Genomic DNA, 23,399 nt, shown 5'->3' with positions numbered 1-23,399 from the left:
ATTTGAGATTCTTCAAAGTAGCCACCCTTTGCCAGCTGTTGTAAACTCTTAGCATTCTCTCAACCAGCTTCACCTAGAATGCTTTTCCAACAGTCTTGAAGGAGTTCCCACATATGCTGAGCACTTGTTGGCTGCTATTCATTCACTCTGCGTTCTAACTCATCCCAAACCATCTCAATTGGGTTGAGGTTGGGTGATTGTAGAGGCCAGGTCATTTGATGCATCACTCTTTCTTGGTCAAATAGCCCTTACACAGCCTAGAGGTGTGTTGGGTCATTGTCCTGTTGGAAAAACAAATTTATAGTCCCACTAAGAGCAAACCAGATGGGATGGTGTATCGCTGCAGAATGCTGTGGTAGCCATGCTGGTTAAGTGTGTCTTGAATTCTAAGGAAATCACAGACGGTATCACCAGCAAAGCACCATCACACCACCACCTCCATGCTTCACGGTGGGATCCACATGCGGAGATCATCCGTTCACCTGATCTGCGTCTCACAAATACATGGTGGTTGGAACCAAAAATCTCAAATTTGGACTCATCAGTTCAATGGACAGATTTCCACCGGTCTAATGTCCATTACATGTGTTTCTTAGCTCAAGCAAGTATTCTTCTTGTCCTTTAGTAGTGGTTTCTTTGCAGCAATTAGACATGAAGGTCTGATTTCACGCATTCTCCTCTGAACAGTTGATGTTGAGATGTCTGTTACTTGAACTCTGAAGAATTTATTTGGGCTGCAATTTTTGAGGCTAACTCTAATGAACTTATACTTTGCAGCAGAGGTAACTCTGTCTTCCTTTCCTGTGGCGGTCCTCATGAGAGCCAGCTTCATCATAGCGCTTGATGGTTTTTGCGACTGCACTTGAAGAAACTTTCGAAGTTCTTGAAATGTTCCTTATTGACTGACCTTCATGTCTTAAAGTAATGATGGACTGTCGTTTCTATTTGCTTATTTGAGTTGTTCTTGCCTTTTTAATATAGACTTGCCCTATATGGTAAAAGGCAATCTTCTGTATACCACCCCTACCTTGTCACAACACAACTGATTGGCTCAAATGCATTAAGAAGGAAAGACATTCCACAAATTAACTTTTAACAAGGCATACCCGTTAATTGAAATGCATTCCAGGTGACTACCCCATGAGGCTGGTTGAGAGAATGCCAAGAGTGTGCAAAGCTGTCATCAAGGCAAAGGGTGGCTACTTTAAAGAATCTCAAATATAAAATCTATTTTGATTTAGCATTCTTTTTTTTCTTTTTTTACTACATGATTCCATATGTATTATTCATAGTTTTGATGTCTTCACTATTATTCTACTAATGTAGAAAATAGTAAATATAAAGAAAAACCCTTGATTGAGTAGGTGTCCAAACTTTTGACTGGTACTGTAGCTAGATAATAATGAAAGTCTGAGCTGTGAGTGTCCTTCCTCCACCCTTCCTCTCCTGCTCTTTCCTCAGAAATATTATGGCTTGGAGAGCAAAGTAGACAGTGACTGGGGACACGTCACGCAATAGATGGTACAGTCGCTTCCTGGTTATGGGGGTCAATAACAATAATTAATATTTGGCAAACCTATGTATCGCTGAATGAATTAGCTGTACTAACAGTTGTGGAATAATCATTTGTTTTGATTAATGCATTATGGAAATTTACTCATTTAGAATATTCAGAACTGTTGAAAAAGAGAGAAAGAGGTCATTTGGTCACAGTCATCGTCATTTTATAGACCGAGGAGAGATCCTGTTTCAATGAACCATGTTAAACACCAAGGTTGGGGTCAATTTCGATTCAGGAAGTAAACTGAAATTCCAATCTTCTTGTTTCAAAAAATGAATTGGCATTTCAGTTTACTTCCTGAATTGACTGTTTAACCACAGGTCAATAGTAAACATTTTCTTCCAAATACAGATGTTGTACTGGGAAATAAAATCAACTCCTTGTTTGTTTCCCACACAGATCTCAGACGATGATGAGCCGATGTTGGTGGGCAGCCGAGGCAGTGCGAGGGTCAGTATCACTCAAACTCCGCCATCTTTATTTTCAAACCAATTGCACAAACTCTGACCCTGTTAGTTAAGAGACTTGAGGTAGAAATTACCCCTGACCTCAGATCCAGGATCAGATTTTCTAGTTCCACATCCTAACTGTAGCCATTAGGACAGTAAAAATAAACATCTGACCCTGGACCAGTGGTTAGGGGCAATTTCTATTAACCTGCGTAAAGAGATGCACGTGAATGTTTCCATAGCTGCTCACAAGGGGGTTGCAAGTACAACCATCACTTGGTGCTTAAACCCTTGGTGACGATGCTTTTATGTCATTGAGCAGTCGGATCTTGATGCAATCGAGGCCTACGGAGGAGTGGTAAGAGCTAACCCTTGCATGCCATAATGGTTCTTTTGTCGGTAACATTAGTTTTTATAATTTAAACACTATTCAGAGCAAGGCAAAGATGGAGTACCAATACACGACAGTCCTCTTAGGAGAAAATTAAGTATACCAGGATCAGGCACCAATTATTCCCCGGTAGTTTTTGCTCTTAGCGATGGCAAAATAGCTTCACAGGAAGACCTACAGATTGTTCGGTTGGCTCATTATTTACATGAACTCAAACCTTCCATCAGTTGAACTGCTGATGTGATAGTTACTAACCATGTGTTTTAATGTGTGTTTGGAAGATTGGATAGGTGTGCAGTGTTGGGTTCGTGTCTGTGCGTGTCACAAACATTAGCATGGAGGACTAATTGTGTTCAGACATAATGGTGTGTGTGCTCAATGGAGAAAGTTGGCACGGCTGTGTGACACAAAGCCTGACTAATTGACATTTGTGTTCTAAAGTTGAGTTGCATGTTCTATTACCATTTACCATCTGAACTACTAATGATTGCAACTCTGAGCCATGTGTTTCAATGCTTAGTACCTAAACAAGCACTTGTATTAGGTCATTTTCACACACAGTTCTAAGCTATAATTCGAATTAGTTTGATTATTTGTTACATTGTATTTTTTTCCCCATTTGGCCCAGTTGGTTTTAATATTTCCAAATGTCAAACTGAAATGCCTACACAAAACAAGTCATTTGTTTATTGGAGAAAAATGATCACGTTAAATCTATCTATGATTATCAAGAAGCATAAATTGCGCGTCTCATACTTTAGATTTAATTTCGCTTTGGTCTTCCAACAATATGCGGGAGGAAACAGAGCCTTAGCCTCTCTAACTGTGATGTGATGTGACTAGCCTAGATCCCTGGTATAGCCCCCGTCTCCCCTAATATGCATAGGATGCGCTCATAAATGTGCTGCTGCTAACACAATGTTTGAGGTATGTGCATTTCAACAAATGCTCACAGCCAGCCAATAATACTGCGCGCCTCTGATTATTTTCCTGTGTTCTAACCTGCAGCGAACCGCACTACGGTACGAATGGATTTGGATGTTGTTTTGTGCGCTCCGAGTGCAGATAGTTCGGTTAGTTTGGACTGGTGTGAATACTCTAAGGGGGAAACGCACCAGAGTTTGGAAAATCCAAACCAATTTGTTGGGAAAGCCTCCTTACATTCAATTTTTTACTTAATCACAATTCTGTTTGTACACTTGTTGACCTGGATATGCTTCTTAATAAAACCTATTCGAAACAAGCCATTACACTTTGTTATTATCATGGCTTTTAAGTAGTATTATTCAGGTTATTACTTATAAATATGAATCACCAAATTTAAGATATGCCAGGTTGGAGAGGATCTGTCACATTTTCGTATATAGGCCTACCTTGTCCTTGTCCGTTGGCTTTTGTGCATATATATATTTTTAATACAGATCCTATTTTGACGCACAAAACCAGCCTAAGCTACTGAAAATAGGCATTTTTACAAGATTAAATCATGACATGAACGTTTTGATTCTTATTAAAGAGATGGAGTCCAGAAAGGGTACTTTAGGAGACTTTCTGATTGGACATAAAGGCGTATAGAGAGAATGAGCAAACTCGCGCTGAGTCTATAAAATAATGAATTGACAAGGAAAGTATGAAGGGCACAGCTATGCTATAGTATGAAGATGTAATTGACAATCATTCAAATAGGAACTATTATAAATTGAATGGGTGTTTAAAAAAACAAACAGACTTTGTTGATTTACTGTGTGAGGTGAAAAAAAAAATACTTTAAAGAAACCAGACACATGCTCATTGCTCACATGGAGTGTGTAAATGATCGTTTGAAATAAACCAAAACTTGTTTCTCACAAGTGTAACCGGTTGTGAACTCCACGAACAACGTTTCCACTACGAGAATGAGAACGGTAAACTGCTGTAATGGATACATACATTGTCAAAATGAATGTAACCAAATGACAGCGATTTAGTGGTAAATTGCCTGTTTTACAAACGGAAGGCTACCACATGGGCATTCGTAAAAGTGCATTGCGGCCAACGCTATATATCCTAGGGTACTACCCTACTTTGTGAGGATAGGAGGGCATCAATTTTTTTTTTGTCTGGCCTAGAACGGCATAGCAGCCAGGACCAGGCCTGATCAGCATTGATTAGTCTATATATTAAGAAAGGATTACGTATCAAATTATACCATGCCAGGTTGGAGAGGACTGGCACATTGTCCATTTTTGGGACTGTAGCCCATTATAGGCTCAGAGCCAGAACAACCTTGTCAACTGCTGTTGAATAATTAGATACATTTAACCTTTTTTTAAATACCTATTTATTTATTTACTAGCAAGCAATGAAAAACGTGCGTTGTGTAAAAAAGTCCACACAAAACACCATAGCGCTCTACACCCTGGCCCGTCTAGTGGATTAGCAACTCGAGCATCAAATGATGGAAAGAGGAGGAGTTGATGAAAGTTTGGTTGACTAAGTTAGCAAAATCAATTGCTTATCATTAGTAAAAACCTCCACTATTAGGTCAAGTTTATCTACATGAAAATAAAGTTAATATAATCCTAAAATGAATCTAGGCTTATTTAAATGGGTTTTGATGTTTTTTATTTTATTTTCATGATGGTCTTTAACCATCAGTTATTCAATTTCAGTCACAGCCCTAATGAGTAATTGCTTCAGCGGACTAATGTCGTGGGAAGTTCAGTACTGAGACTTTGTCATTTCTTCAAACAATAATCTTTATTTAATATTGATTCATTATTGCAATAATGAAACCATCGACCCCACACTCTGAAAGTGTGTTGCCGAGTGCTTAACTGATAATGAAAAAACATGTTATATAGGACCTAAAAATGTCAGCCTGGTTCCAACCTTCCCGTAAGCCACCTTGGTCCATCTCCTGGTTATCTGCACGGGATATTGTTTTACTTCCAAACCCGGCTTAGTTTCCCAGATGCCAGGAAGACAAGATAATGAGGCATTGTTCTAAACTCTTCCAGGCTATGTCTATCTCGGGTCACACACACCACATCTTGTCTATGGAATGCCAGCTTTTAGGTTTTTATCACCAAGTCATTGTCAGCTCAAGCTATCGCTAGCAGACTAACTGCAGGAAGCTAGAGTGGAAACCCATCTCTTTACAGAAACACAGAATTAAACAGAACAGAAATGTCCTATTTAAGTACAGGTAATCGCTAACTATTAATATTAAACAAATCAGGTAAATGTCTAACTTTTCTATCACACTACTCTGTTTGTCCCTGGCTAGTGTAATGGAGTAAATCGACTGTTAAAGAGCTGGCTAGCCTGACTGCCAACCTTCTGTTCCAACACACAGGTCGCCTCCAAAATGGCTCCCTATTCCCTTTTATAGTGCACTAGTTTGGACCAGGGCCCAGTGGGTATCATAAGTATTCACCCCCTTTGGATTTGTCCACATTTTATTGCGTTACAAAGTGGGATTTAAATGAATTTCATTGGGATAATTGTTTTGTGTCGATCTACACCAAATACTCTGTGAAAGTGGAATATTTTTTTCATTTGAATTATTAATGAAAAATATAACTGCCAAAATAAAGGAAACCACAACATAAAGTGTTTTAATAGGGTGAGCCAGAACTGCTTAAATGCACCTTGGCATGGATTCTACAAGTTTCTGGGACTCTAATGGAGGGATGCGACACCATTTTCCATGAGAATTTCCATAATTTGGAGTTTTGTTGGGTGGTTTAATACATAATTCACAGCATAATTACAATTTTAAGAGATATTCAATGTCTGATTTGTTATCTACCAATGACTGACCTTTTAGTTGAATCTGAGCTTGAAATCCAATACTTGACTGAGGGACCTTACATAGTATGTATGGGGGACAGAGGAAAGTGGTAGTCATAAAAAAAATTTGTCACCCCCTTCTTATTTGTCCATGTGTCTTACTTTTTTCTTTTTTCTCCTGAACTGATTTAGGCTTGCATAAACAAAAGGTGTGAATACTATCACAACTGTTTAAGTTATTAGATTTTTATAAATGTAAAACAATTTTAAATGTTCTTTTCACTTTGAAATGATGAACAATTGTTTGTAGATGCAACAAAATATGAAAAAAATCCAAGATTAGTGTGCATACTTATAATGCCCACTGTATAGGGAATAGAGTGCCATTTGGGATTCAGACACCGACGCAGCACTATTTGTAGCACTGTTGTCTGAATCTTCAAAGAGAATTGTTTTATGGTGAGTAATCATGGAAAATATTGTAGTGCTAAGGTTCTGGAGTAGAGTTGATATGTTGAGTGAGACATTCCATAAAGGGGAACGCAAGTTGTTAAAACCAAAAAAGGGATGGGTCTAGGCCCAGTTGCATCAGTTTGGGATTTTCTTGGCTTTTGCACCCGTTTGCTTGTTTGACCCAAATCATAAGGTCACATATGGCTAACATCTTGATCAGTTGTTTGGTGATGATGGGAATCAATGAGGCGATTGCAAGGTTTCTGCCTCGCATCTTGCCTTGTTGCACATGTGTTCTTTCTGTGACATCTGGTACAGTATATCAGTAATCTCTGTGCGTGTGTGGCATGGGTAGCTAACAGCCCGATGGCTTTTCCGATGGGCGGAGAGAGCTCTCGACACACACCTTTACCCTTCTGTCCTATCTTCCTCTCCTCCACCCCCCTCTCCCAGGGCTGCTCCTCCCTTTCCTGGGTGAAGGACAAGAAGTACAAAAAAAAGACATACAAAGATCGTGACACGTGAAGTCGAACGCCTCTGATCTTAATGAATAGCCCAAATAGATTTTTTCTCTCGGTATTCTTGCTTATTTGCGTGGCTTCTGTCCCTTACAGAGCAACAGTTATGACAATGGGCACAGTGCTATATCCTGTCTGGTTAGTAGTGTCTTTTAACCTGTAGTAAATGGCTAGTCTCCAGCAGGGTAAATGGATGGATGCCAATGGGTAAAAGTTGACTTCAGTTGGAACAAGTTAAATGGTCAGAAATGTGTGTGTTCAGTGCGCATGTTTTATAAGGGAGTTTCAGGATAGTGAGGTTTCCATGCCACCTAATTCCATACTGTTTTTTTCCCGTATTCCTTATTTCATCAGTCCACTGTTTTAAAAGGTCATTATTGACCACATTGAACTATTCAAAGATAGTTTCTTGACTGTTCCTTTTGTAACCAGTGAGGGAAGTTATGTTTATGATTTCGCAGATAGAAGGGTGCAAGTTTACATGGTGTGCTCACTTTGCTGTAGTTAGGTGCCCTGTAGTTCATTAGGCTTTCTCCGTCTCTCCTCTTCACCCACTCTCAGAGCTCCAGACTCCGTGATGAGCACAAGCAGGGTCTCTCACTCCTCCAGATTAGACCTGCAGCTGGTGGATTCCCTCTTTCCCTCTCCCTATTTCTTTCTTTTATAGTTTTGGTAAAAGCCCTACTGCCTTCATTTATTCTGCCAATAAAGAACCATTTGAATTCAAATGTATTGATCTGAAGATGGTTAACTCTGCATCGTCCGCTTTCTAAGGAAATGAAATGTGGCAAATGTGGCCTGTTTGATAGCAGTGTTTTCTTAAATGTTGTAGACACCAGGGTTTAGTTCTCTCTCTCTCCCCTCCTCACCCACTCTCAGAGCTCCAGACTCAGTGATGTGAGCATTAGCAGTCTCTCACTTCTCCAGACTAGGCCTGCAGCCGGCGGGTGTCGTGTAAATGACTGCGCATTAATACTTTGGTGTTACCCACAGATGCTGGATCTCACTTCTGACCCCGATTGCATTGTGCGATATGTGCGTCTTACGTAACGCTCGCGCCTTCCTCTTCTCTCTTTCTCAGCACGGCTTGTCCACTAACCGCCAGAGTGATCTCTGCAAGTCTGACTCCTCTCACTCACTGTTTTTCTTCCAGTTAATCTGTGTGTTTTTGTTCTTTTCTCGTGTTTCTTTAGCGCTCTCTTTAGAGTAGCCACCTTTAGCTATAAATGGATATGTTCTCTTGGTCAGCATTTATGCCAGACGCGTTTGACATGATTATGACTTAGTATGACTCGGGCGTGGTTTCATTCATCATTATTAAAAGTTTAGAAAGAAACTGTGAGCTGTGTGTGAAGTTACGGCTGCAGAAATAATGCTAATGGAGTACAGCTCAGGATTTGAATGATTTATTTAATACAGTCATTTTTGCTCATCTTAATCAAGGGTGTCAATCATTTCAGACTCCACTGTATATTGCGATGTCGGCTAGGAGGATGTTTCCACCTACTTTTGTAGTATTGAATGGGATTGTCATTGGCCAACACATTTCGACGTAGGTTTCCTAGTCATTTCGGTTTCCTCTCTCTTTCTGTGTTGCGTTTTATCTTTCAATCCCACCCCCTCTGCCTCTTTCTCTAATTGTAGGCATCCTATACTTCCTCTGACCTTTACAACAAAAATGGTCTGTCCTCTCCTAGACAACAGCTTTCTTCCTACAATGGCTACGAGGTCTGTTCACACACACACGACACACACACTTCGAAGTTGTATGTAAAGACAAAATTACCTCTTTCCTGAGGTGTGAACTCCCAGAACTGCTCCTAGATCGGTTTGTGCTGTTTTGCCAATATGTTTGGTGTGACCATGACCGTAGGAGTTGACAAGGCGGCATACAGATCTGGGACCAGGCTAGATGACATGGTCTTAATGTTACCCAGGCACTGACTACAATGTCTTTTGAATACATGTTGTGACATGTATTCTTACTCCCTCCCTACTGTACCAACATATTTAGTAATCTGGGCTACTCTGCCAGATCTACTACCGGCGCCATCACAGGGTTTGTGAAGGTATTCATTAATCTGACCTTTGACCCCACCCAATATGATACTGTACGGTGCTTTCGGGAAGTATTCAGACCTTGAGTTTTTGCACATTTTGTTATGTCACAGCCTTATTTTAAAATGGATTGAATAGTTTTTTTCCCACCTCATTCATCTACACACAATACCCCATAATGACAAAGTAAAAACAGGTTTTAAGAAATGTTTGCAATTACAGCCTCGTGTCATCTTCATATGACGCTATAAGCTTGACACACCTGTATTTTGGGAGTTTCTCCCATTTGTTCTCTGCAGATCCTCTCAAGCTCTGTCAGGTTGGATGGGGAGCGTAGCTGCACCGCTAGTTTAAGGTCTCTCCAGAGACGTTCGATCAGGTCCGGGCTCTGGCTGGACCACTCAAGGACATTCAGAGACTTGTCCCGAAGCCACTCTTGTGTTGACTTGGCTGTGTGCTTAGGTTGTTGTCCTGTTGGAAGGTGAACCTTCGCCCCAGTCTGAGGTCCTGAGCGCTCTGGAGCAGGTTTTCATCAAGGTTCTCTCTGTACTTTGCTCTGTTCATCCTTCCCTTAATCCTGACTATTCTCCCAGTCTCTGACGCTGAAAAACATCCCCAAAGCATGATGCTGCCTCCACCATGATTCACCGTAGGGATGGTGCCAGGTTTCATCCAGACGTGACGCTTGGCATTCAATCTTGGTTCCATCATACCAGAGTCTTGTTTCTCATGGTCTGAGAGTCCATTAGGTGCCTTTTGGCAAGCTCCAGGTGGGCTGTCGAGCCTTTTACTGAGTGGCTTCCATCTGGACACTACCATAAAGGCCTGATTGGTGGAGTGCTGCAGAGATGGTTGTCCTTCTGGAAGGTTCTTCCATCTCCACAGAGGAACTCTGCAGCTCTGTCAAAGTGACCATCGGATTCTTGGTCACCTTCCTGACCAAGACCCTTCTCCCCCGATTGCTCAGTTTTGTCGGGCGGCCAGCTCTAGGAAGTCTTAGTAGTTCCAAACTTATTCCATTTTTTAAATGATGGAGGCCACTGTGTTCTTGGGGACCTCGAATGCTGCAGACACTTTGCACCCTTCCACAGATCTGTGCCTCAACACAATCATGTCTTGGCGCTCTACGGAAAATTCCTTCGACCTCGTGGCTTGGTTTTTGCTCTGACATGCACTGTCAACTATGGGACTTTAAATAGAGGCATCCTATACTGTGTGCCTTTCCAAATCATGTCCAATTAATTGAATTTACCACAGGTGGACTCCAAGTTGTAGTAACATCTCAATGATGATCAATGTAAACAGGATGCACCTGAGCTCAATTTCGAGTCTCATAGCAAAGGGTCTGAGTACTTATGTTAATATAATTTTATTTTTATTTTTTCTAAATTTGCAGACATGTCTAAACCTGTTTTTCGTTTGTCATTATGGAGATTGTTTTATTTAATCCATTTTAGAATAAGGCTGTAACGTAAAAACATTTGGAAAAAGTCAAGGGGTCTGAATTCTTTCTGAATGCACTGTATATGCCAGCTGTAACACACACTTTTCCTACAGTCAACTAAATAAAATAACTTTTCAACATGAGCTCTTAAAAATAAGCCACTCTGTGGTAAACAAGAAGTTCCGATCGAACTTACTGTACAGCAGCAATCACTTCACTTTTGGTTGTTCCTATTTTATTGGAGAAGTAACTGCACTGGAGAAAATCGGCTATGATTGTCACTGTGTCATGTAGACTAGCAAGCATGATCTGAGAGCACTGCCTCGAATAATGTAATGTTGTGTGTGTGTTTGACATCCGATCCCACCCCTGCAGGGCTCTTTATATGAGGACAGTGCACAGTGGGTCTCGAAGGGTCATCCGCTCCAGTTCTCGTGTAAGACTCCCATTGTGTAACAGAATTGCGCAGAGACTCCGATCTTTCACTTAAAATGTATGCCAAACAAAAACCATTGATTTCAAAGTTTAACAAACCATACAACTCTAAGGACTACCGTTCACAATTTACACTGGACATTTCACAAAACACATTTAATGGAAGAAATGTGCAGAAGCAAAGTTTGGTAACTGAATTTTTTTGCAAAAACTCCCCCTTTTTTTTGTGTCCACGTTTAACCAAAAACTCTATAATATCTGCTCCGAATTAAGATTCAACTATGTCTTCTGAAATAATGGGGTGTCACTGTGACATGACACATTGACAAAATTGAACTACAGTAAGTGAATTGGATTTACACTAGTTAACGGAATTGCGGTAATGGAATTTCATCATGGGTCCCTGATCTGTACTACACATAAATGCATAATTATGGATATGAATGTCATTCTCTTCATGGTGATGTGTCATAAATAGGTACACAAAGGTAGAAATATGTAATATCCTCCTTTGCATATTTGGGTATTATTCTACACACCAGCTATTATTTTAATGAGCTCTGCCCCCCAAACAAGACCAAATTTCGTTGGACCGGACCAAATCTGAACCAATCATTGAAGTCTGTTTCACTAGTTTGGACATCAAAGTATAGCAAAGTACAGCTACAGAAGAGTAGAGTACATTTATAGTACTGAACTCTACTGTGCTGAACTATACTCAAAAAAAAGTAGAGGTGCTGTCCAAACCCGACTGTGGTTTGTGACGACTACTATGATTTCCCATTGTAGCCAATTCCATTGCAAAAATTCCATTCAGATTTTTGGGAAATGCCGTTACTGATTTTGGTAACGGAATTTCTAGTTTTAATAACTTAATTGATATCAGTAAACACATTAACTAATTGATAGATCTATATTTACTTGTTACTTCTGTGAACTTTCATTATCTTCTCTCTCATGAGGAAGAGAGGTTTGAAAACATCTTAAAGATATGTTGGTTTTTGGTAATGGATTCTCAAGGCAATGTTTCTTAAATGTTATCTATTAGTTAGGGCTGTGACAGTAATTGAATAACTGACGGTTATGGATGAACACCGTCATGAAAATAAAATGACTGTCGAAACTGTTTAAATAGGGCCATTTTTTTTTGTTTTTTACTTTATTTTCATGTAGATGGATTTTACCTAATAACGGGAGTGTTTACTAATGATTATAAGCAATTGTCTAAACTTTCTACAGCTCCTCCTCTTTCCAACTGTCTTTTGATGCACAAGCAGCTAATCCGCTAGGGGGTGCAGACCGCTATAGGCTATGGCACTATAGTAAAAAAAAAAAAAAAAAAATGTTGGTGTAGACTTTCTTTTATACAATGCACATTTTCATCACTTGCTAGTAAATAAATAAATCGGTCTTTTAAAGTTTGGATGAATGACTTAATTAATTATTCAACAGCAGTAGACAAGCTTGTTCTGGCTCTGAGCCTAAAATGTGCTAATGTTGTCTCAAATGGACAATGCGCCAATCCTCTCCAACCTGGCATGGTATAATTTGAAAAGGAATCTTTTCTTAATTTCTAGACTAATCAACGGTGATCAGGCTCGGTCCTGGCTGATATGCTGCCCTAAGCAAGACCCCAAAAATTGCCGCCTTCCTATCCCTGCCACGTAGAATAGTAGTAGCCTAGGCCAGGGAGTCTGAACATCAGACAGGATGTCGTTGTCTCTCTCAATCTGTGCAATGGCTACTGCTATAGGTTTCAGGCTGCTTACCACTCTCTCCCAAAATGCATCATCCAGGAGGATCCTCTTGATGGGCCTGTCCATATTGGCAGACTTTGATATGGCCATATCTTGGGGAGACTCCTTCCCCTCCAGGAGACTGTCAAACATGATGACAACACCACCCCGACGGGTGTTTCTGGGCAGCTTCAATGTGGTGCTCTTATTCTTCTCATTTTGCTTGGTGATGTAGATTCCTGCTATAGGATGACCCTGATGACCCTTCACATACCTAACCATTTCCTTGGTGCTCTTGTAGAGTGTATCCATTGTTTTCAGTGCCATGATGTCCTTGAGGAGCATATTCAATGCATGAGCAGCACAGCCAATGGGTGTGATGTGAGTGGTAGGACTCCTCCACTTTAGACCAAGCAGCTTTCATGTTCGCAACATTCTGTCACCAGTGCAAATACCTTGCGTGGTCCAAGGTCATTGACTGCCTTCAGCTCATCTGCAATGTAGAGACCAGTGTGTCTGTTGTCCTTGTGTCTGTGCCGGGAAGTTTACCTGAAAGTTTCCGTCCCTTTGCAGCCCTGCTAGCACTACACAGCTGATTCAAATAACCAACTCCTCAAGTTTAGATTATTTGAATCAACCTCTAAATGAGACACACGCACAATCTGTCTCAATTTTCTCAAGACTTAAATCCTTCTTTAACCTGTCTCCTCCCCTTCATCTACACTGATTTTAAAGTGGATTTAACTAGCAATATCAATAAGGGATCATCGCTTTCACTTGGATTCACCTGGCCAGTTTTTCATGGAGAGAGCAGGTGTTTTATACTCGGTGTATGTCCATTCAGAAAGTTTCCTAAAGAAGCCTGTCTGATCTCCATCTCTTTAATCCTCCTCCCAGAGTGCTAAGAACCTTGGCGTGATCCTGGACAACACCCTGTCGTTCTCAACTAACATCAAGGCGGTGACCCGTTCCTGTAGGTTCATGCTCTACAACATTCGCAGAGTACGACCCTGCCTCACGCAGGAAGCGGCGCAGGTCCTAATCCAGGCACTTGTCATCTCCCGTCTGGATTACTGCAACTCGCTGTTGGCTGGGCTCCCTGCCTGTGCCATTAAACCCCTACAACTCATCCAGAACGCCGCAGCCCGTCTGGTGTTCAACTTTCCCAAGTTCTCTCACGTCACCCCGCTCCTCCGCTCTCTCCACTGGCTTCCAGTTGAAGCTCGCATCCGTTACAAGACCATGGTGCTTGCCTACGGAGCTGTGAGGGGAACGGCACCTCCGTACCTTCAGGCTCTGATCAGGCCCTACACCCAAACAAGGGCACTGCGTTCATCCACCTCTGGCCTGCTCGCCTCCCTACCTCTGAGGAAGTACAGTTCCCGCTCAGCCCAGTCAAAACTGTTCGCTGCTCTGGCACCCCAATGGTGGAACAAACTCCCTCACGACGCCAGGTCAGCGGAGTCAATCACCACCTTCCGGAGACACCTGAAACCCCACCTCTTTAAGGAATACCTAGGATAGGATAAAGTAATCCTTCTAACCCCCCCCCCCCCCCTTAAAAGAGTTAGATGCACTATTGTAAAGTGGTTGTTCCACTGGATATCATAAGGTGAATGCACCAATTTGTAAGTCGCTCTGGATAAGAGCGTCTGCTAAATGACTTAAATGTAAATGTAAATTTAATAAGAATCAAATGCTCCTGTCACAATTTAGTCTTGTAAAGGGCCTATTTTCAGTAGCTTGGTCTACATTATTTCTCTCCTTACCATATCCTCTCTTTGAGAACATATGCCAATGTCCATTGAATGACCGCAGCAGCAGGGTTTGTGACGTTATGCATGCACGTGTGTGTGTGTGTGCGTGCACATTGATGCTGGTGGGTGAGGGTGCCATCCCCAGCCTTCAGAGTACAGTAGTTATCGCTGCACCAGGTCCAGGGCGTCCTCCAAAGCAAGCTCAGTCCATGCCAGCCCAGTGGAGAGCACCCCTCAGTCACACTGTCCAACCATGGAACCTTATTAGCGTGACACGACCATTTAACGAGCATAATCACAGACTGACGAATTTTACAGTGGACTAGTCATATTGTCTTGAGTTAAAGTAAGCCTTCATAGTTGTACTTCATGTTTTTTTCAGTGAAGTTTTTTTATTCATGGTGATATAAGACTTGAATGGTTTATTCATTTTCTGTCATTTTAAAATGTATATATTTTTTATTTGACCTTTTATTTAACTAGGCAAGTCAGTTAAGAACAAATTCTTATTTTCAATGACAGCCTAGGAACAGTGGGTTAACTGCCTTGTTCAGAGGCAGAACGACAGATTTTTACCTTGTCAGCTCGGGGATTCGATCTAGCAACCTTTAGGTTACTAGTCCAACACTCTAACCACATATCTCCTAAAGTCTTTGTCCATTGCAATTTCAATTATGTCTATGGCGTTCACAATTTGGCTCCTGATTTGCTTGTTCTGTCCATAAGGAATTAATTGAGAATTGGAAGGGCAACAGTTGTCAATTGAGGCCATATTTCACAATAACCACCATCTCGATGGTCTTCGGTTAATTTGGTTGTGATGATTGGCAAAGCATTACAGGGTGCTGCTGCATCATGCCAAAATAAATCTCAGCGATTGCCCTGTGTTTTTGTGAGTGGGTTTTGTTTGACACAACAGGGACCGAAGTAGATAAATACATAACTGGCATCTTTCAGATGGAGATTATAATTGTTACAGAGAAAGTGATGTCTGCAACCCAGTTCAGCCTTTTGCTGTAACTCGTATTGTGTTGAGAGGTTGCCCAGAAAAGCAACTTGTTTGAATTGTCAACTCGGGGCAAATATTCTATTAACCAGTGGCAAGAATATGAAGACTAGTTGATGTCTGGTACGCTGGGTCATCCTACCTTTCACATATCATCAAACTTTTAATTATTTATTTACAGGAATCCATTTGCATGTGGGCTACTGTGTATACTGTCTGGGATGCTCATTACTCTATACAGCTGTAGGCTGATCCTTGTTCCTAGAGTCCGTTTGACACATTCTCAGTTTAGCCATTTATTGTGTGTTCATTCATACATGTGTTTTGGTTGGAAAGAGGCAATAGACATGTGTATTTGGCTATATAGAGAGCTCTGTGTTTATGTGCATGTGAGAGAAAGTGACCTCCCTGAAATATACCTTGTGGCATTGCGCCCTCTGGTGGGCCACTATGATGACTGCAGCTTCCTGCACGGCCACCGGCAGTAGCCTGCCCAGAGACCTGGGTCACATGACCATCCATGATTTATTCGATGTGAGTGGGGCGGCACTGCCTTCCCAGAGTCATGGCAGTGTGGTCTCAACTCTCACAGAGAGACTTGTCTGCTTTCGTGTGGAGTTGGAGGGTAGACCTCGAGAGAGTAACTGCTGTCTGACTTGGATTGATCCTGGATTGTATGGTCATTGTCAAGATGGGAAAGAGGAGACTAACCTTAAAGTGCTTTTAGACCTAATGAGATGTCAACACTGGCACTAGTTAATAAAAAATATCAATTGCAATTATATAGCATGCAGGTGGATGGTGTGTTGTTGATTAAACAAATTAGTGTTGTAGAATGGGACTAACACTATGGTGTGTCGTGGACTAGAACTACTTTTGACTCAACTATTTTCCAAGAACTCCTGTAACCAGTATTGATGCTGAGTTGATAGGCATGGGAAGTGAACAATATGACTAACATAGCATGTCTAATACTAAGGACCGTTTTGCTATTCCATATGTAGTAATATGTCAGTTGTTGTGACATATGAACAATGCAAGGCACTGAAGTTCACAGACCAGTCTGACAATTAGGCGTGCACACTTAACTTACCCAGCAATTGTTGTTGCCACAGCATTTAAACTGCTTGTGGTTCATGATTGGATGGAAAGACTGCTGACTGTCCCCAAAGCTTTGGAGGTATAATGTGATTGGCCGAAGTGGAGAAAGGTGAAGATGTGATGGTGAAATTGAGTGCAGACTTGTGGCGGAAGAGTCAGTGTTTTTTCCCCCCTCCATTCCTTATGAATCCATGGCAATTTGGCCCTTTTTAAAGGCATGATGTGGCCCCTATTATATCAGTATGTCCCCTTTGTTCCCAGGTGGAGGACAGAGATTTCCTGGAAAAGGGATCTCAATCCGCTTCCACCCTAACGGCAGCTACCCTCGCTTCACTCGGCGGGTCTTCCTCCCGGCGAGGAAGTGGCGAGTCGTCGATCACCGGCGACACAGAGACCTCCATACTAGAGATCAAGGTAAGAAAGCCATGGGTGTTCTAGCACCCTCTTCCATCACGTCCATCCCTGTGCAACGCACACTGCTCTGCAGATGTCATTCTCTACCTGTCGCTGTACTCATCACTTCATCTATCGACCCTGTCGCAGCATGCTTCTGTCTCTTTCCTCACCACGTCCATGCTCTTCACCCCAGGAGATTCATGAGCTGAAGGATCAGCTCCAAGATGTTGAGTCAAAGTACATGCAGAGCCTCAAAGAAGTCGAGGTACACTACTTGACTGACCCACCCCAATGTAAACCAGCCTGCGTCCCTGTTAATGTTCATATGGTTTTAGTTTTCCCTTCGTAAGCTTTTGAGATGACCAATGATACTACTTTTAGCCCATAATAGGTTTGGACCTCAGAATTAACCAATGGTAGGTTTAGACTTTGGTGTTAAAGTTGTTGATAGCCTCCTATTAAGCAATGATTAGTCCTAGCGACTGTTTAATGAATGTTTTAGACTTATTTTCTTACCTATCCCATTTCAACTACAGATAGTTTTAGACTCCTACCTTGCTATTAAATGGTTTCCTGAGGCTGGGACCCCTCTAATTGTAATAGATGCTCTGTGATTTCTGTCTAGTGATGTTGAAAGTCCAGATCAGCAGGATATTTGGCAGTATTAAAACTTGCGGCAAGTGCCAAATGTATAGTGTTCTTGTCAGGCTAGATGGCTTGCCTATCTTTTCCCATACATTTTTCAGCTTCCTTTCAAATCAGTCAGCACGTTATGCCGTCCTGATGTCAAATTCAATAACATTTAGCAGATGCTCTTATCCAGACTAAAATCACATCAAATGTTATTAGTCACATGTGCCGAATACAACAGTTGTAGACCTTACAGTGAAATGCTTACTTATCAGCCCCTAACCAACAGTGCAGTTTCAAAAAAATATGGATAATAAGAGATAAAAGTAAGAAGTAATTAAAGAGCAGCAGTAAAAAATAACTATATATATATATATATACCCACACCCACACCCACAGGAGTCAATGTGCGGTGCCACCGGTTAGTTGAGGTAGTATGTACATATAGGTAAAGTTAAAGTGACTATGCATAGATGACAACAGTGGTGTGGAGGGGGGGGAAATGCAGTCATGAGTGAACAGGGAGTACAGAAGGGGGCTTAGCACGCACCCATGAGGGGCCCCTGTGTTGAGGATCAGTGTGGCGGTAGTGTTGTTACCTACAGTTAGTGCATTCATCTTATGTGGATGTCCCACCTATCCATCTTATCACAGGCATAGAAAGTAAATGTAGATATCAGTAGAGTTGGAGCTCGAAGCGGGGGGGGGCGGGTTATTTACAGTAATTTACAGTACTGTTGGAACAGGTAGAGATTCAGATGTTTTCAGAAGATGGGCAGGGACACTGCTGTCCTAGCTTCAGGCGGAAGCTGTTTCAACCATTGGGGTACCAGGACAGAGAAGAGCTTTGGCTGAGTGGGAGCTGGGAGGGCCAAGAGGCCTGAGATAGTGGAATGGAGTGCTCGGGTTGGGGTATAGGGTTTGAGCATAGCCTGAAGTTAGGGAGGGGCAGTTCCGTAGGTAAGCACCTTGGTCTTGTAGTGGATGCGAGCTTTGACTGGAAGCCAGTGGAGTGTGCGGAGGAGCAGGGTAACATGAGAGAACTTGGGAAGGTGGAAAACCAGGCTGCATTCTGGATAAGTTGCAGGTGTTTGATGGCACAAGCAGGAAGGCCAGCCAACAGCGAGTTGCAGTACTCCAGACGGGAGAGAACAAGTGTCTGGATTACGACCTGCACCACTTCCTGTGTGAGGTAGGGTCGTACTCTACTAACCTGCAGGGGCGGGTCACTGCTTTGATGTTTGCAGAGAACGAAAGGGTGTTGTCCAGGTTTACTCCAAGGCTCTATGCACTCTGGGAGGGTGACACTGTGGAGTTGTCAACCGTGATGGAGAGGTCTTTGAGTGGGCAGGCCTTGCCCGGGAGGAAAAGCAGTTCCGTCTTGTCGAGGGTGAGGTGGTGGGCTGACATGCAAATTGAGATTTCTGCCAGGCACGCAGAGATGCGTGACGCCGCCTGGGTGTCAGAAGGAGAAAAGTAGAGTGTCATACTCATATCAATGATAGGAGAGACCATGCGAGGATATGACAGAGCTGAGTGACTTGGTGTATAGAGAGAAGAGGAGAGGGCCTAGAACCGAGCTCTGAGGGACCCCAGTAGTGAGAGTGGAGCAGACACAGATCCTCTCCATGTCAATCCAAGAGTGTGCATAGCCTTAAACGTCAAGCCCTGAGAGGGTAGAGAGGAGGATCTGATGGTTCACGTGTCGAAGGCAGTGGCTAGATCTAGTAGGATGAGAGCAAAGGAGAGAGTCAGCTTTTGCTGTGCGGAGAGCCTCCGTGACACAGAAGAGCAGTCTCGGTTGAGTGACCCGTCTTTAAGCCTGACTGGTTAGGTTAAAGAAGATATTTCTGAGAGAGATAATGCAAAAGTTAATCAGACAGCACTCTCAAATTGTTTTGGGAAAGAAAAGAAGGGATACAGATCTATAGTTTTTGACATCAGATGAGTCGAGTGTTGGTTTCTTGAGGGGAGCAACTCGGGCCATTTTGCCAGTAATCAGGGATGAGTTGATGAGGGAAGTGAGGAATGGGAGAAGGTCTCCAAAGATGGTTTGGAGAAGGGGGGATGGGGTCGAGCGGGCAGGTTGTCGGGCGGCCAGACCTCACTAGTAATAGGATGTCATCTGGAGAGAAAGGGGAGAAAAGTCAAGGTATAGCGGAATTTCTGTGTGAGTGAGACCAGTGGGCTCAATAGGCTGAGTGAATGTCCTAGGATGCGGAATGGAAGGAGAGTAGGGTCGATGAGGCAGAATCAGGAAACAGGAGGGAGAAGGATTTAGCAAAAGGGAGAGATGATAGGATAGAAGAGTAGTGGGAGAGAGCGAGCAAAGATTGCGACGGCGCATGACCATCTGCGTGTAGCGGCTGAGCGGTTAGGTTTGGAGGAAAGGGAGACCGAAATGGAAACAATGTAGTGATCAGAGACCTGGATGGGGTTGCAGTGAGATTAGTAGGCGAGAAGCCTCTAGTAAGGATGAGGTCAAGTGTCTTGCCTGCCTTGTGAGTTGGAAGGGATTGGGAAAGGGTGCGGTCAAAAGAGGCAAGGAGGGGAAAGCGAGTGTTGGAAAGAAATTAAATCGAGGTAGTCATCGGGAGGTTTAAGTCACAAAGTACGAAGAGCGGTGAGCCGTTGTCAGGAAATGAGCTTGTCAAGCTCATTGAGGAACTCTCCAAGGGCACCTGGTGGGTGATAGATGACAATAATGTTAAGCTTGAGTGGACAAGTGACCGCATGGAATTGAAATGAGGAGATGGACAGGTGAGAGAGGGAGGGAAAGAGAATCTCCACTTAGGAGAAATGAGTAGACCGGTGCCAACACCGCGACCAGATGCTCTCGGACTGAGAGAAAATAACATCATCAGATGAAGAAAGAGCAGTGTGTTCTCTGGGGTGATCCATGTCTCCATCAGGTCCAAAAGTTCAAGGGGCTGAAGGGCATCGTGGGCAGAGATGAACTTGGCGTTCTTGACCGCAGATTTCGAAGCAGTTTCAAACGCTGCCAGAGATCTGGAATTCCACATGGGTTGTGTGCGCAGGGTACACTAAATTAGAAGGGTTGCAGCCAAGGGTGGGGAGTGTCTATAAAGCCTTCAGGTAGAGGTGCGAACAGGTATAGGAAACACACACACACAGTTGACAAAGTTACAAATGAGGTAAATACAGTATCTGTAAATAACTAGATAAGATACTCAAGTGAGAGAGTGGTGTGGAGCCTTCCTCCCCGAGATGGAGCCTGAGAAGCTGGTTATATAAACTCAGAAAGGAGATTAAACCACTCCCCCTGCAATACAGCCACTGATTACCAAAACAAGTCACAAATTGCCCTGGCACTTGATCCTGGTTGATGTGTCAACAACTATTTGCAAATGATGAGCAGTTAGCAGTTCACACGCCAAGTAGGCTACTGGGAATACAGGCAGCACTTAAAGTAGTTGGCCCTAGCTAGCAAAAAGACAGTACTAGACCACAAAAGATAAAGACAAAATGATACTTATCACTCCTGGAGATATCAGGAGGAGTCTAGCTAGAGATTGAAGCACACACAAAAACCCCACTGGAATGCAGTGGACAACTTTTGCTTTGGTCTAACATCATTACGTAATTTCCCTGATTATGAATTATGTCCTTGGAATTCTTTCCATCCTCTATCACGTTTCTGACCTTTCCTCCCAGTTGAAACCATCCGAATGAGTACAGAGAATGGAAGTGGCAGCGTTTGATACAATACCCCTTTTTGGATATTGGTGTCTTTTGTGGGGGTGTGTTAATTTGTATATTTTAATTTTTTGTGAGTGTTTGTTACTCTTATGTTGTCCGTATGTGTGTTCCCATGTGCATACACTGTCGTGTCTTTGCTATGCCGGATTAAGTGATATGACATGCTACTATAAAAATAATTTCTCTGTAATTAATATTACCTGAATTGAACTAATCATGTAAATGTAATTAACTAGAAAGTTGGGGCACCACAAAATAATGAGCTGTTATCTTGCGAATAAACTCTTAAAGACCTGGTAATCTTTTACATCAATAGCAGTCAATTCTTAATCGTCACCTTATTCAGTCTCATCTGAAGTCGTAGAATTCTTGGTTATCTTCACGAACCCTGGCTAACAAGTTGAATCAGCAATACAAAATTTGGGTTATTTATTTACTAAATACCTAAACAATCACACAGAATTACACATACACAGGATGGGTCATACATTGATTACTAATTATGTCATAAAAGAAAACGCCCCTAGCGGACGGTACAGATATGACGGCTGGTTACACAAAGAAAGGGGATTGGGTTTTGAATGAAAGCGCGGGAAGACTGAGGAACAAAGGAATTTGCGTCTCTATCGGACTGCAATGCAGCTATGCTATCGTAAATACAGAATCTTATGCATTCTAAATAACCGCCCATTTTGGAAAAAAGAAAATGCAAGAAATATTTACTCTGAGCTGTGCTTCAATAGGTTGGTCGTAGATGGAAGGCCGTGTTGCCCATCAGAGATCTCCCTTGTCCTTTGAAGAATATGTCTTGTGGCAGAACGGATACGTTGTAGTACCGGCATCGTGTGGTAGAACAGATACTTTGTCCGTCCTTTCCTAGCCCACGTTTACAGCTGCTGCTGCTAACTCAACGGCTAGGAGGTATCACTACTTTAGTGAATAAGAGTTCAAAGTTCATACCAAGTTGCCATACGTTGAGCTCACGCTGAAGTTGGCTTAGTTCTGTAGTTTGATATTAGCCCTTTTAACATATGGACCGTCGTCCTCAGAAACACAAATGTTACAATTTCGTAAAGGGCTTATGTAGTAGGGAGAGAAGGGAATGTTTCATAGTTCACAACCAATGTCTGTTCACATGGGCGGGGCCACGGAGTTGAGCCTAGTTCACTTATGAAAACCAATTCTCTCATTTAGAAGCTAAAATTACATTTAATCTGTTCACAAAGTCTCATATTTAAACATTTAAACTGCACAACAATTCCATGTGAATCTGAACTATAATGTGTAGACTTTCCAAGATACAGTTTGTCATCCTATCATCAGTAATAATGTGTCAGATGACAACTGATCTGGTATCATATTCTTTAAAACCTGTTTGGGATAGGGGGCAGCATTTTCACGTTTGGATGAAAAGCGTGCCCAGAGTAAACTGCCTGCTACTCAGTCCCAGTTGCTAATATATGCATATTATCTGTAGATTTGGATAGAAAACACTCAGAAGTTTCTAAAACTGTTTGAATGATGTCTCTGAGTATAACAGAACTCATATAGCAGGTGAAACCTGAGAAAAATCCAACCAGGAAGTGGGAAATCTGAGGTTTGTAGTTTTTCAACTCTTTGCCTATCGAATATACAGTGTCTATGGGGTCAAATTTTACTTCCTAAGGCTTCCACTAGATGTCAACAGTCTTTAGAACCTTGTTTGATGCTTCTACTGTAAAGGAGGGGGGAATGAGAGGGGATGGAGTTAGTGGTCTGGCAGTGTGCCATGAGCTGACCATGCGCGTTCACGTGAGTTAGCTTGAGTTCCATTGCATTTCTGAAGACAGGAATTCTCCGGTTGGAACATTATTGAAGATTTATGATAAAAACATCCTAAAGATTGATTCTATACTTCGTTTGACATGTTTCTACGAACTGTAATATTACTTTTTTGACTTCACGAAATTCATTAAAAAATCCTACAATGT

At 42.2% G+C, this 23,399-nt stretch overlaps 1 protein-coding gene across 10 annotated transcripts in view; it reads left to right on the top strand.

Moving 5' to 3' along the window:
• Positions 1-23,399, top strand: part of LOC139547015 (leucine-rich repeat flightless-interacting protein 2-like) — a 63,737-nt gene that overhangs the window by 19,286 nt on the left and 21,052 nt on the right. For 9 of the 10 annotated variants that reach the window (XR_011669305.1, XR_011669304.1, XR_011669303.1 and 6 more), the window contains exons 3-4: positions 1,961-2,011; positions 16,945-17,097. Coding sequence is in view for 7 of the 10 variants with exons in the window: in XM_071356052.1 (XP_071212153.1) it covers positions 1,961-2,011; positions 16,945-17,097 (204 nt within the window). In the remaining 3 variants the exon portion in view is untranslated. The remainder of the gene's footprint in view (positions 1-1,960; positions 2,012-16,944; positions 17,098-23,399) is intronic. The other variant, XM_071356050.1, reaches the window with a different exon arrangement.

The sequence above is a fragment of the Salvelinus alpinus genome, chromosome 20, assembly GCF_045679555.1.
Source record: "Salvelinus alpinus chromosome 20, SLU_Salpinus.1, whole genome shotgun sequence".
NCBI classification, from domain to species: domain Eukaryota; kingdom Metazoa; phylum Chordata; class Actinopteri; order Salmoniformes; family Salmonidae; genus Salvelinus; species Salvelinus alpinus.
The sequence above is the reverse complement of the archived record's forward strand: the minus strand, read 5'-3'. Positions and strand labels throughout refer to the sequence as shown.